This window comes from Pogona vitticeps, chromosome 5, assembly GCF_051106095.1.
Source record: "Pogona vitticeps strain Pit_001003342236 chromosome 5, PviZW2.1, whole genome shotgun sequence".
Classification (NCBI taxonomy): Eukaryota; Metazoa; Chordata; class Lepidosauria; order Squamata; family Agamidae; genus Pogona; species Pogona vitticeps.
Window position 1 is genome coordinate 14,263,031 of NC_135787.1, and position 14,995 is coordinate 14,278,025.

At 42.4% G+C, this 14,995-nt stretch overlaps 1 protein-coding gene across 9 annotated transcripts in view; it reads left to right on the forward strand.

Moving 5' to 3' along the window:
- Nucleotides 1-13,046, forward strand: part of AFF1 (ALF transcription elongation factor 1) — a 168,289-nt gene extending 155,243 nt beyond the window's left edge. For all 9 annotated transcript variants that reach the window (XM_078394547.1, XM_073001989.2, XM_073001991.2 and 6 more), the window contains 5 exons: nucleotides 1,293-1,364; nucleotides 1,928-2,021; nucleotides 3,441-3,484; nucleotides 5,567-5,787; nucleotides 8,748-13,046. In XM_078394547.1, the coding sequence (XP_078250673.1) occupies nucleotides 1,293-1,364; nucleotides 1,928-2,021; nucleotides 3,441-3,484; nucleotides 5,567-5,787; nucleotides 8,748-8,869 (553 nt within the window). In that variant the 3' untranslated portion in view covers nucleotides 8,870-13,046. The remainder of the gene's footprint in view (nucleotides 1-1,292; nucleotides 1,365-1,927; nucleotides 2,022-3,440; nucleotides 3,485-5,566; nucleotides 5,788-8,747) is intronic.
- The last annotated feature ends 1,949 nt before the right edge of the window (nucleotides 13,047-14,995 follow it).

Below are 14,995 nucleotides of genomic sequence, written 5' to 3' on the forward strand. Positions count from 1 at the left end.
TCCCTTCCATTTGTTCTGCAAGAAGTGGGATTTTTCTAAAAGCTTGCTGCCTTTCCAAAAGAAAGAAAAGAAGGGAGAGAAAAAGAACAATTGTGCCTTCGGAGAAACCATCACTCCCCAAGCCCTGTTTCCAATCTGAGGAGAAAATGCGTTCATTCCCTTCCCTGTTCCAGGAAATAGGAGGGCTTGATCCAGGGCCCAGGTGGGCAGCTTTGGAAGGTTCAAGTGTGAGTTTTCCATGCAGACTGACCGAGATCTGCATGAGCCCCCTCTCCTCATGGAGGGGAAGGGGGCCCAGATTGAGTTCCTGGAATTCTCCTTTCTTATTGCTTTTGTGGCATACAGGGAATTGTTTTTTATTTTTGGATGCTTCTAAAGGGGGTATGGGGGAGCGCAGGGGCCGCAGAAACAGCCTTGAGCTATGTATTGTTTGACCCATGGACCACACTTCACTCACTCCTGATTCTAGAGGATCAGAGCTCTACCCCGCAGGGTGCTTGAAACACCCTCCCGGAACCACCCCCACCCCCGAACCAAACCCCCCTTTGTGATTAGGTTTGCTTTGATCTCTGAAGCAGCCATAGTGGCTAAATATACTGGCACAAGTCACACGGGGTGGTTGGGTGGGGGAATAGGGGACAGGATACTCTGCAGCAAAGGTCCCTTCATGGGTAGACCGCTTTGGCCCTCCTGAGAACCACAGGAGTTTATAAAGTAATAATAACATTAAAATTTTAAAATGTTTATTTGCCCCTTCAACAACAACACCAGGGTTACAAAATACAGTAATATTAGGAATAGCATTACATACTGCACCGATATTTAACATACTTAGGTTTTGGGTTCAAACTTGTATCTGTTATATAATACCAGTTAATGTTTTAATAATTTTGATTGACTGTGTGCCTGGTTATCTTTGAGTCATCATCCTCTCGGAACAGCAGAGCTGGAAGGGACCCTATGGATAATCAAATCCAGGTCCAGTCAAAGAGGCACAGTGTGAGATTGAACCCCCCAATCTCTGGCTCTCCAGCCAGAGACCTACACCACTGAGCTCCCTAGGGAGAATTTTACAGTGAAATAATTTTTTTCTTAAAGTTGCATGTGGCTATCTAGAGGAGGAAAAATTAAATAAGAGCAAGTCACACAACCTGGAAATAAGTCTCAATAAATATTGACTGTTCAGGTCTACAGTGTTCCTGCCCCCTGTGCCAGCACAACAGTAAAGAAGCACTGTTCAATTGCCACTTCAGTAAGCCAAAATTTATGTTATTATAATTTTGTCCTTACAGGTTCATAATGACATTAAAATCCTTTGCGGACTCTTCTACAGCCACCCCTGAAAAAATCTTCATTGTGTTTTGGTGAGTGGGACTTTTGTGCTATTCTCTAGCCTTTCAGTTTGGCCGGCACTATTTTTAAAAACATGGCATTAATTTAAAATAAACTGTTAGTTCAAAAATGCTTAGCTCAGCCATGATTCAGATGGCTTTGGAAAGCCATTAACCCCTCTTCTGCTTCTGCATTGCGAGAATGACAACCTTCCCCAAACTGGTGCTATCCAGATGAGTTAGACTACATTTCTCATCATCCTCAACCATCATCCCACTTTTTCTGCTATATCATATGCTATTTATCAAAATAGCATTTTGATCATGAACGCCTATCAAACAGGATTCTGTTTGATAGAATCTCCCCCCCCCAAAAAAAAGCCCATTGGGTACAGCAGGATAAAAATCATACTCTGTTTTTTTCATTAAAAAGCACTGCAGTCTTGATTTTGCTGGTTTAGGCTTGAATATACCCTCAGTTTTGTGTTGTGCATCCATAGGAAGGAGTCATGCCTCATTGATACGCCAGGTCTCAAGTTCAGCCCAAAGTGAAACATCCTAGATAACATGGGTCTGTGTTCATGGTGTTTTCACAGCATGCGATGCCAGGCCATTCTGTACATGGCAATGTTTCGCTACAAAAAGGACACAGCAATAAAGTATTCCCGGACCCTGAATGAACACTTCAAGGTAAGAAGAGGAAGATAATGAGGTGTAAGTGTGGGAATTTAAGACTGGTTGTTAAAACAACTTGAGACATGAGCCTTCGAGTAGGGTCCATTCATAATGCTGTAGTTAAGTGAGCAGTTGGGGAAAAAAAGAGTTTTCCTCCTTTTTGTTTTGAAATACGGATAGAAGGATTCATAGTGTACAATGCAGCCCAGTCAGAATGGGAAATACCAGACTTAGATTGGGTGATGTAACTCATGACAACTTCATATGTTCTGTGTATTCTCAAAATGGCCGCTAAGCATATTATCTGCACGGACTCTGTTCTGGTTCATATGTAACAATCTCAGTCAATAAATGAAGGTATCAGACAAGAATCACTTACCATTTGCATTTTGTCTTCTCTTTTCTCTTATGCCTGAGTAATATTCTGTGGAGATTTGTTAAACTAGTTAAACTGATGGACCATATCTCCCCATATAATGGCCCTCGGGTCTTAAGATCTTCCAGGAAGGCCCTTGACTTGGCCGTTGGTGGCTGCTCCTAGGTTGTGAAATGCGTTCCCTCATGAGGTTTGACTCTCTAAAGGAAGCTACAGGTTTAGGTTTGCAAGAGGACAGGACATTTTGAAGACTGGTCATTCATGGGATTGCTATCAGTTGGGGGAGACTTGACGGCACATGAGAAGAACAAGAGGTTAGGTTCCCCGCCCCCCGCCCCCCCAACTTTTTCAAGCAACAAGTGAAAATCTCTCTTTCCAGATATACCTTTATCATCTGATTTTAACATACATTAGATGTCTTATAGTTGCTGTTTTTGTCCTTTAGAAATGTTTTAATATTCCTGCATTTAATTGCTTTTTAATGGTTTTGTTTAATTTGTTTTAAATTCCTATTTGTCTTAATTGTGTGTGAGCACTTTTGGGTCCATTCAATGGGGAAAAGCAGCATATAAATGAAAATAAATAAGTTTCATAGTGTTCAGGCTGGGAGACTGGATTAATCGTTTTATCGCAATCCAAGTTTGCAAACCATCATTTAATCCTGGTTTGTACATAAGAATTATAGTTAGAATTTAAATCACAGTTTTTCAGTTTGTGCTTAATGTAAAACCTTAGTTCAACAAACTTTGGTTAAGGTGCACAAAAGGGGCAGGAGGGAACATGCAAGTGTAACTCCGGTTATCATTTTGACAAACCTTGGTTTAGCAGACGAAGATTGTTACATCCGAACCTGACTGTTGTCATAGAAGAGACAGATGTAAACCTAAGGTGAATCTGTCAGACCATCCTGATATCCTATGTAAGATCACTACATTGTACCTATATCTTCTTATTCACACATGGCTTGCCTTTGTTTAACTGCAGTCAAAAATCTTAATGTGGAAACTGCCAATTCAGTGTTATTTGTAAATCAAAAAGTGTTTCATTCTTGGTTACAGAATTCTTCAAGAATTACACAAGCACCTTCTCCATGTGTTGCAAGGTAGGACTGAAATATATATTTATATATAAAATATGCCCACATCCTTGTTACAGTAAATAAAAGCTTTGAGGGGATGCTGCTCATATTTTGAATAGGTTACACCTGCCTCCCTTCTTTAATGCTCCTAAATACTTGTTTTTCAAAACCAGAAATGGATTCTTTTTTTAAAATAATTTATTATTTTTAAACTACTAGGAATGGGGTAGGGAATACAAAAGGTAGAAGGGAGTGCAAGGGATAGAAAAAAGGTTTTGAGGATAGGAGAACACAGAGTATACAATCATCCACTCTATTCATATTAAGTACAGTATGCATGCCTCTGATCCATTCATTTTCCAGTACAAAAAATCTTTGTATTCTTTGTGTGTGTGTGTGTGTGTGTGTGTGTGTGTGTGTGTGTGTGTGTATGCGTGTGTATATGTATATATATATGTGTGTGTATATATATATGTGTGTGTATGTATGTATGTATACTACAGTATTTGATTATCCTCTAAATATCAGCTTATATTCATATTTTAATTTAAGTCTAAGTTATTCCAACTCTATCAAGAAATCGAGACCAATTATAAAATGCATCCCGTCTTTCATTTTCCTTTTGCCATGGACATATCAGCCTATCTGGAAAGCTGTCCCAAACCAGAAATGGATTCTTGAGCCACTTCTAATTTCATTCTTTTGAGACATGGAAGCTTTTCCAAGAGGATCCCGGGGCAGAAAATGAGGCCCCAGGCACACAAAAGTTGTGTATGCCTGTTGTATAGGATTATGTGGCCAGTCTTTTCAGAGCCGATAAAATGTAAAATTTAGGCTGGGGAGATCTGAGTTCACAACCCTCTCCTACATTCAATGGTCTGGGGCCTGTTGATCCCTCCAGCTAACCAACTGTGTAGGGCTGTTGTTAATATGAATTGATATAATCCTGCATTTGCTGTTCTGAGTCTTTTAGAGAAAGAGCAGGGTAGAACTTACAAGAAAATACAGTGGTGCCTCACTAGACGATGATAATCCGTTCCACTGAAATCACTGTTTAGCGAAATTATTATCTAGCAAAAAGCGTTTGCCCATTGGAATGCATTGAAACGTGTTTAATGCGTACCAATGGGGAAGAATCGTCGTTGTCTAGAGAAGATCGGCCATAGGACAACCGCTATGCGGGGTAACTGTCTAGCGAGGCAACACTGTATTTATCTGGCTTTAGCAAAAGTTTGGATATTTCAAAGAAGAGCAAAATGAGTATTTCTATGTAATGCGAGGGGGGGGAATACATCTTGAGAACCTCAGTTAATAACTGAGGAGATGCCACCACTGATTTGAGAGTGACTGCATTAGAACAGAAAGATAGGAGAATAAAGGTACATCACAAATGAGCAATTAGATGGCAGTTCAGTAATTGCCTCAGGGTTATCATCTCACAGGCCAAAGAAGTTCCAACAAGTAGTGTGACAAAAAAAATTTTTAACCATATCTGTGATCGGTCAGGCATTAGCACACTTGATGATGCCGCTTTAAAAACAATAACCCTAAGCTTAACTTTCTGGTGACTTTACCTTTTCAGCTGCCACCTGGTTCACTGATCTAATTCTCTGTTTTTTCCCATTCCTTCTTTGCACAAAAATGTTCTTGGGAGGGGTCTGAGGAGATGTTCCTCACAAAAACTCCTCCCCTTCACTAGAATCATAGAATCACAAAGTTGGACGGGGCCTTATAAGCTTATCGAATCCAACCCCCAGTGTGTTTTTTCAAGAAAAGAAAGCCGTTTTATTGAGTAAATACACATGCTACTATTAATTGACAACTTGTGCCATTGGTACCAAATGGGAAAATGAGACCTGAGATGGCTGCATTTGTACGTATGTGTGTGTGTGTGTGTGTGTGAGAGAGAGAGAGAGAGAGAGAGAGAATTGCCCTGAAGGTTTCTTTACATTTCTGGAAACCTTGGGATTCCCCCAAACATCCCGATTGCCTCCTTCTTGTTTCCTAGCAACACTGTTTTGCTGTACAACTGTTGTACTTCTCGCAGTTGAGCTCCCTGTTAGTTTCTGCAGTGGTGTTGATGATGCTCTTTGTTTTTCTCTTCAGGAGTACGGGCACCCCTTCACCTCTTTCCCCGATGCCTTCTCCAGCTGGATCTGTAAGCTCCCAGACAGGGTCCAGTGCCAGCAGCTGTGGAAGTGGCTCTTCAGTTACTGTTCCTCATTATATCCCAACCATAACCTCTTCCTTTGTCAACATCACTTCGTATATTCTCTACGCCTATGATCTCTGGGAACAAGCTGATGTTTTGGCCAGGAAGAATAAGAGTAAGTTATTTGTTACCATGCATTCCAGCTGACATCATTCATGCCACATCCCGAAGCTCTCCTTTCCCTCAAGGCCAGTTTATCGGGTTCCTTAGCAAGACAATTTTGAAAGATCCCATAACTTGGAAGCCTTTCTCTGAAAGGTGCCACATCTGAAAAAGGAGATGGTTTGCGTAATAATCGAATCCCGGTGAACTGCTGCCAGTCAGAGTAGAGTGGGCTAGGTGGACTAGTGCTGAGCTATATGGATCCCGCATAAAGTAGCAGCATATACATATCTGCACTGTACAGTGGTGCCTCGCTTGACGATGTTAATTCGTTCCAGCAAAATCGATGTAGAGCGAAAACATTGTAAAGCGAAATTAAAAAACCCATTAAAATGCATTGAAACCCGTTCAATGCATTCCAGTGGTCTGAAAACTCACCATCCAGCGAAGATCCTCCATAGGGGCAGCCATTTTCGGGTGCCTGTATAGCGAAAAATGGCTCCTAAAAACAGTGGGGAGCCATTTTGTACACCCAGTGGCCATTTTGAAACCCGACAATCAGCTGTTTTTAGATCGTCGTAATGCAAAAATCGGTTCCCGAGGCAGGAACCGATCATCGTGAAGCTGATTTTTCCCATTTAAACCATTGTTTTGCAATCACAAAAACCTAATCATCAAGCAATTTCCTCATTAAGCGGGGCAATCGTTAAGCGAGGCACCACTGTATTTGCAGCAATAGATGCTATAAAATGAGAAGGAGGAGGCACACATTCGTGAAAACACAGGGAAACGGTGAGGGATCAAGACTAGGGAGAGGTTGTTGGCCACAAATTCCCAGTGAATATCCTATTATCCGTGGCATATATTTTTGTTCTGAAATGCACAGATCAGCGGGCTTGATTGGAGATGATATCCTGCATCTGTACTAGAGCAGCATATTTATTTTATGGAGCTGTTAGCATTAAGCAGGGCATGGGGGTGCTATTGATTCAGTGGATCCAAAGTGCTCCCAGGCCCCAGTCACGCCCCCCATTCTGGGCTGGCAGTCTAAATTTCCTTCCCATTGCTTGTTAATCTAATAAAGCAGTGCCTCTTTTTTGGCTGCCCTGATGGAGTATGAGCACATCAGGGCTTTATCTCATAGGCTCCCATTTAGGGTCCGTCTGAGATAATCCTCAGAACTGGGCTGTTAATTAGATCAGTCTTTCCTTTGTGCAGAAAAGATTTCAGATTGATCCAAGAGCTATTGGGCAAAAGAATAAAATAATAATAATAAACACACATAAAGAGAGAGAGTGAGTTAACATCAGTAGCTTTTCGAGAAATTGAGCTGTTTTTATAGTAGCAGAGCATTAGACTAATTATAAATAATGTGCTTAATAAAAAGTCAGTAGAGGTGAAATTGCATTAATATGTGGAAGATGTAAAGTTAAATCCTCTCTTCACACATTGTTTGTTCCAGGTGATAAATTTTATTTATTGGTCCTAAACAACTTCAGGTTTAGAATAGCTATATTTCTGATCCAGCCACTCATTTTCAATAGTGATTCTACAGCCTCTTAATATTTCTTGCAAGGAATATATTAGAATCACCCTTCTTTCCCCTCTACATTTTTCTTAAGAGAAAGGATACTGAGTTCAGCATGCATAAAACAAAAAGGAGAAAAAGAATTAAGATTATGTGCCAAGGATATCCAGATAACCTTCTAAAAAAAGCTGAATTCAGTTGCTGTGTAAATTGCTCAGATGAACCACTTAAGTGTTATTATTCTTGCTCCGGACAATATATTATGTTTTGCAAGACCTGCGGTAGAGCATGGAATTATGCAGGGACTATGCAGGCTCACCACCAAGTTTTTCCCAATTGAATGACCATTTGAGGTGCGTCCTGGAGAATCTCAGGAGCCAGAGGCTTTCATACATATCTTGGTCTCCATAAGGAGTAGAAACTTGCTTCAACGTTAAAGTGTTAGCTGCAGGTGGTGGTCCCCAACCTTGGGGCTCCAGATGTTCTTGGACTGCAACTCCCAGAGCCTTCCCCAACACCTCTGCTGGCCAGGATTTCTGGGAGATGACGTCCAAGAACATCTGGAGGCCCAAGGTTGGGGACCACTGCTCTAAGGCACGCAGGACTCCACCTCCCTCCGTGCAGCTTTCCTCCTCCACACATCCCTTTTGTTTCTCATAGCAACAACAACAAAAAACCACACATGGGCGGTGGAGTCATGAAGGCAGCGGTCCCCAACCCTTTTGGGGCCGCGGACCAGCTGGGGGGAGTGAACTCCATATGCAGGGGAGGCATGTCACACTCATGCAGGGGGGGTGCTGCGCTTGCATGCATGCGTACGAGCGCGACACTCCCACTGCAGGTGCGACACCTCCCATGCAAGTGTGTCATCCCCACCGCATGTGCATGCAGGGGGGCAGAGATCTGTATCCATGGCCCAGTTCCACCAAGCCCACGGACTGGGACCGGGCCGCAGACCAGGGGTTGATGACCCCTGCACTAAGGCACGCAGGGGAGAAGTCAGGCACGCAAGAGGCGGAGTTCCGCCCAGCAGGGCTGAAAATTAGAGGGTACAGTAGTACCTCGGTTTACAAAGAAAGTTTCCCCAGGATGCATTGTGCCTGAAGGTTTATAGTGCCGCCCCCGTTCCTATGGCAATCCGCGTTCTGCTTTACAAATTTTTCACTTTACCTAATGTCCCGTAAAACGCATTAATTTTGTAAACCGAGGTACTGCTGTGCATTGGTTAGCTGTCGTTCCCAGGAAGTGCCTTTTCCCCTGATACCTTGCAGAACTGATGAAGATGTACATACTGCTTTTCCTGCCAACCGTAGGGTGTTTCTGTACATTCCTTTAAAAGAAGTTGGGTTGTTGTTGTTTTTTAAGCTAACAAGTTAAATGGTGTTAAACAGGTACCAAAAGAGCCCAGAGTAATGCCAGCTCTTTTCCTCCTTCTCCTCCTTCAGAATTTTTTTCTGAGCTTAGTGCTGCCGCCTGCACCCTCTCCTTGAACAGCAGTATGATTGAACTGGTACACTACACTCACCATGGTTTGCAGTGGCTGAGACTGGAACCAAATACGCCTTAACTGGTGCTTTTGAGGCAAGAACCTTGCCTTGGACTCTTTTGCACTTTGAATGCCTCAGAAATAGCCTCCTGGACTGACATGCTGGATACAGAGGAAAAAAAGCACCTGGATCAACACTAGAATGGTGTGCCTGGTGGAAGAGAGATGGTGCCACCCAGGAATTTATCAAAGACTATGTTTCTGTGGTGCCAGGAGGTCACCTGGAAGATTAATGGTGGAAAAGAGGCCTCAAAGTGGTGGATGCCTTTCTTTCTTTCTTTCTTTCTTTCAAAGGACAAAGTGCAATTTTCTCTCTCTTTTTATTTCCCCCTCCCCCCCCTTTTCATGGTTTCATTGTGTCAGTGGTCTATAAACATTTCTACAAAAGAATAACCAGCAGGACAAAAGCAGGCAAAAATAAGTAAATAAACAAATCAACGCAACACGTGAAGGAAGTGCCAGTGAGAGAAGGAGATCCACCCACCCAAAGAATTTTCTGCAACACCTCAAACAATGCAAAGAATGTGGGCCCAGCATAGAATTCAGATACATCTTTCTTTCTTTCTTTTTTCCTTGATCAACCCTAAATGCAATGTGTAGCATCAGCCTTTGTTTCAAGAGCATGGGATGGACAGAGAATCGGGGCGGGGGGGGGGGGGGAAGAAGGGGAATCTTCCAACAGCACAACTCAACCTTTTCTTGCTTTTAAAAATGGCAAAACGACTGGTCTCTCCGTTTGCCATGTGTAGCCCTTTGTTGCACTACTTCCCTTTTTCTTGCTGCTTGGCTTGTGACTCACAAGAAGCCCCTTGGCCTTGCTTGTGTCACTTCCCGGATCCTGCCCCTTCCTTTCCGCCCTTGGTCCTTGCTTGCATATGGTAGCAACAGTGCACTAGTCCCAGGCTGTCTTGTTTTCTGATGATACGTTGTGTGCTTGGGGGCATGGGCAGTCCCATAAAGAAAGCAGGACCCTGGGACTCCCCTGAGAGAAGCCACTAAGAGCAGAGGATACCCAGTGGAGGAGACATTCACCCTCATTGTGTGCCCCCTGTGCTGCGGGCTGGCAGGCTTGTCCTTGCAACTTAAGTGAATTGAGCAATACTGCACTAATGAAATGAACTGGAATTGCTGGCAACGGCTGCTTTCATTCCTTTTGAATCTGCTGTTCCTTCATATTTTTTTTTTGTCCTACTTCATGCAGTGGAAACACTCCCCTCAGAAAGTGTTCCAGAAAAGGATCTTACTTGCCACGTACGTCCAGGCTTTACATGGCAAGAAGTTCAGGGTTGCAGGAGGAACCATCTGTGCACAGGAAGCAGGCCCTCCGAGGATTCCATGGTGCGGCAGATCCAGGAGAGAGTCTGCCAGTTGGAAGGGTTCATATTAGCTGTATGAAGAGGATTTCCTCTTTTAAATCTTCTGCATAGGAGCAACTTTGCAGCATGCCGTTTCAGCTCACATTCTGTGTCGTGCCAGGTTCAAATGTTTGCCTTTGGTTCTGTACGCCCAGTTTTCCATGTACATTGGCAGGTGGTACACCGGACTGTAGGGTTTGGTGTGGTTGCTTCATTTTGTTAGATCTGCCAAGGTATGAACCTCTCCACCCAGCCCCTGCTGGTGCGATGCAATGAACGGGCAACTGTCTTTGATTTGCAAGCAAAACGATCTACTTCTTTCAGAGGTTACAGTAGAAAAGAGTGCCTTCAGGACTGTCATACCTCCTGCTGCATTTGTTTCCAATTTACTCTAAAAGTAATTTAAAATTTTGTTGTTGCCCTCCTCTTTATGGTGCCTTAACCCTCCCATTTACACCTATCATTTCCTGATTTTAAGATAGACCAGGAGGAATATTGTTCAAGTGAATTGTTCTTGAGCGCTGTGTTAGTAGGCTCTTCTTTTCAGCTGACTCCTAATGTCAGAGTTGGTCATTCATGTGTGTTTGTCCCATGTAAGAGTACTGCCTCGACCCTTTACAGGAGCTAGCTCTGTTTGGCAGGACCTGTTACGTGCCTGTACATTTTGCTTAATAAACGATGCCTGTATTTCCACAAGGTTTTTTTTTTTTAGGAAGGCTTGTTTCCCAGTCTCTTCAAGACAGCTTCAGCAGTTCTCAGAATGCTTCTTTGCCAAAGGGCATCATGAAGAAGCATGTCTTGAGGAACATTAAAGCCTTCATTGATTTCAAGGGCAAGCATCTTTTGCCCATGAGAAGTAAAGATTTTCCTTAGGATTGAACTGGATTTGTGATGGTAAGTCTGCATCCAATGGACTCGTGCAAAACAATCCCCATAAAGTGCAGTCAGACGTCAAGAGTGCCTTAAAGGTTCCTACACTCTGGTTTCCTGTTGTGATGCAGTAAACCCTTCCCTTTACACTAGTGCAGTGGTTCTTAACCTTTGTTACTCAGGTGTTTTTTGAACTGCAACTCCCAGAAACCCCAGCCAGCAGAGCTGATGCTGAAGGCTTCTGGGAGTTGCAGCCCAAAAACATCTGAGTAACAAAGGTTAAGAACCAGTGCACTAGTGAACCAACTGCCATTCAACCCGCAGTTTAAGGAACTCTTGGCTACCCATTTCTCTGTTCTTTGATACTTCCTCCCCTCTGCTTTGCAGCTGTTGAGCAGAGAGCCCTGAGTGTCCAGATTCCCACCACCACCATCCTGTTGAACAGAAATGTGTGGAATTTCATTGGAAATAATCATTGATTATAATTTTTTAAAAAGAAAACTGCAAGAAGGGTCAAGAAGAAGGGAAAACGAGATGCAGTTGGATTTTCCCGGCAAAGTTTACAACATAAAAAAAAATAGGAGAAAACGCCAGTTGCTCCTTAAGGGGTTGGATCATGGTTTGAATTCCTTTTTGGAGATCTCCGAACTAGTCATGAGTGGGGAAGACACTAACCTTACAAACCGGTCTTACCTTGGCCAACCAACCTGCAGTCTCAGGACAGAGATTCCCTCCCTGTGCGCACCCCGCTGTTCACCTCAGCATGGCGCCCGAAGTACCTTGTTGCTGCTTTTGTTTTCTTGAAATACACTTTAAAATTAAGAGTCCCCAGCTTAACCTGCCTGCTGAGCACTTTATCCATGGGGGGTAGTCTAATCTGCGCTGCTCCCTCTCCTGCCTGTTCATTTGCTTCCAGGACAGTGATAGGCTTGAATGTCAGTCTCCCGAGTTGAGTAGGAACCCATTCAGTTGCTGCCACTTCCACATGACTGTGTGTGGGCTGACAGAAAAATGAACATTTTAAAGCGGTTGTTCTTAACCTTGGGTTACTCAGGTGTTTTTGAACTGCAACTCCCAGAAACTCCAGCCAGCACAGCTGGTTGGTGGTGAAGGCTTCTGGGAGTTGCAGTCCAAAAACACCTGAATAACCCGAGGTTAAGGACTACTGTCTTAAAGCAAAGCACATGGGCTTTTTTTTTTTGTCCTGAAACAAATGAAAAAAATTTAATTGATTTTGTTCCAGAACGGCCTATTCCAATACCCAGTGGGAGCAAGGTTCTTAATTTCTATCAAGAGTCAAGATGATGCATGGACTGGAACACCCCACTCCTGCATGTTCTGCAGTTCCTTGTTTTACATGCAATTGTGAGGACGCAAGGGGTGAATCCAAATACTTTTTCTGGGGTGGGGTGGGGTGGGGGGGTTATGTGTAAAGACCAATTGAATGGATGATCAGAGAAAATACCATTTCACTCCAGACTAGACTCTGGTGCTCCAGACACGGATGAAACATCCATTGATTTCAATCTGGATCTGGGGCCCAGCTTTAAGGAGCAAGATAGAAACAGAACATTGTTGTCATTTTAAACACAGGTCAGTGGAGCTGCAAACTCAAAGCAGCCTCCTTTCCCAGATTATTTATTTAGAATGATAATTAATGTATTTAAATTGTCAATATTCTATATATCGATGCCATTATTTAATAATTTGCAAGTTCCATTGACACTGGAGATATGGACTGAAAGTTAGATGGATGAAAATTTAATTTTTAAAGGGCAGTTTCTCTCCCTTCCCCACCTTCCCTTTGTCCCTTTCGTTTCTTTATTAAAAAATAATCTGTACATTTAAATTTATTATTAAGGGGTGTTGTGTCTCCATCTTGTACATAACATTTTCTGCCCTGTATATTGGTGGTATTTCCAGGTTGATTTGTTTAATTCATGTGGGGTAATAAAATAAATATTAAATGAAAACCGCCTTTTTCCTTGGCTGTTGATTGGGATGATCTCTGAAACAAGAAGATGCATAAACCATAGATAACAACAGTCTGACTGAGTAGCAGAACTCAGCCATCTCAGCGTCAAGAACAGATTCTCTGTGCTATTTCAGAGCCCTCTGTCCTCAGCATGAATATAAAAATAATCCTGCCACCATAAGTTACTCAACACCAAAAATCATTCTAGGATGTCCTGTCCTGCTTGATAGCCTCAGAGCTGAACAGAACACCCTAACTTAGAAAATGTGTCTCACGCTGGCCTCAACTGCCTTTTTGTCTGCATTTTTTAATCCCACCATAACAAGAATGCTAACGTTTTTTAAATCTAGCATTTGATTGGACCCAGATTTAATCATGCTTATGGTTGAAATCAATAAGCTATTAAGCTGCACTGTTTTCACTGGGCCTGTTAGAAATAGGACTACTATAAGATAGATGTGTTGTTCAATTGAAATTCTCAGTATTATTTTGAAGTGTTTCTCTAAATGCATGTTTGGGCTAAAGTCCCAGAGCTGAAAATATGTGCCACCTTATGCTGTTGGTACACTATGCACTTCCACTTAAAGGAATTCAAAGCACAAAACAGGAACAGCTATGTGATACAGCTTTGGCGGAGTAGCATCATTTTCTATGCAGTCATATTAAAATATTAGTACCCTGCCTTTTGCTCTAAAGACATCTACAAGGCTATGACATAAAGGTAAGTAATAATGCCAAGATAAAAATGATACAACAGATGATAACCACTCTAGGCATTCTTTCCTGCTGTTATATTGAATTAAAGAACCGGGAAAATACCAAATGTGTAGTTGCAGATTAATTAAGTGGAATCAACAGAGTGGAAAACAGCGGCTACTGCCTTTGAGAAAGGCTGGGTGGCTTTAAATGCAATGCACGTTTTCAGAAGCAGCTACCATCTTCATCTAACGCAGAATGCAAAAAACACTTGCGGAACAGGGTGGTTTGCAAATATAGTAGGGCTCCTTATCCGCAGGACCAGTATCCACTTATCCACAGTCTGAAAACATTAAAAGTGAAATACTAGAAACAAATATTTCTGAAGATGAAGTTACTGGAGCTAGCGTTCTCTGTTAAAAGAGTATTAACCATAATCCACATTTTTTGCAAAGGCAAAGCAGAAGAACCGATGAACAGTACATTTAAAAACATGTCCATAAGCAGAAGCAACCGCTTGCTTTCAACCCTTAGCGGCAGATCAGATGTTTGAAGGCCTGTGAGAAGTGGGGAGAAAACCGTGCCCTGTCAGTTCAAGCACATGCTGACGAGATAATAGGGGTTGTAGTCCAAAAATAAAAGGTTGCTAGGCTATGGCCCAGTCTCCACTAGCAGGGAGTTTCTGAGACTTAATTATACTTTCATTTCAACACTTTTTTTTTCAATTTTAAGAAATACCTTAAGAGGATTTTTAATATGGATAAGATACTTGGTTTGCCTCTGATGCTTATCATATCGTGGTTCTCTTATTTGGGGATGGTGTATAGGTACATATATGTGATATCCTGTGTGGGCAGTGGGTAAATTAATGACTGAGACTCCAGAGACCTGGGTTCGAATTACCGCTCAGCCATTAAAACTCATGGGGTGTATGGAACTGGTAAAACCACTCTTTAAATAACCCTGTTAGGATCACCGTAAGTCTGTGGACCATAACAAGTGTATACATGCCTTCTGCACTGGAAAAAAATGAGATTTTTAGAAACATTAAGGACCATTTTAATGGGGAAAAAACAGGACGTACAAGATGGTAGTATTGTTGGCTGGAGAGCTCAGTGCTTTAACTCTCTGAGCGTTGCAATATTAGGGTGCACGTCTGAAAACAGAAATAGAATGTGGAGAATGCAGGAAAAGAATGAAGCAACTTAGCCATCATCATCTTAGAACTGTTGAGCTGGAAGGGACCCTATG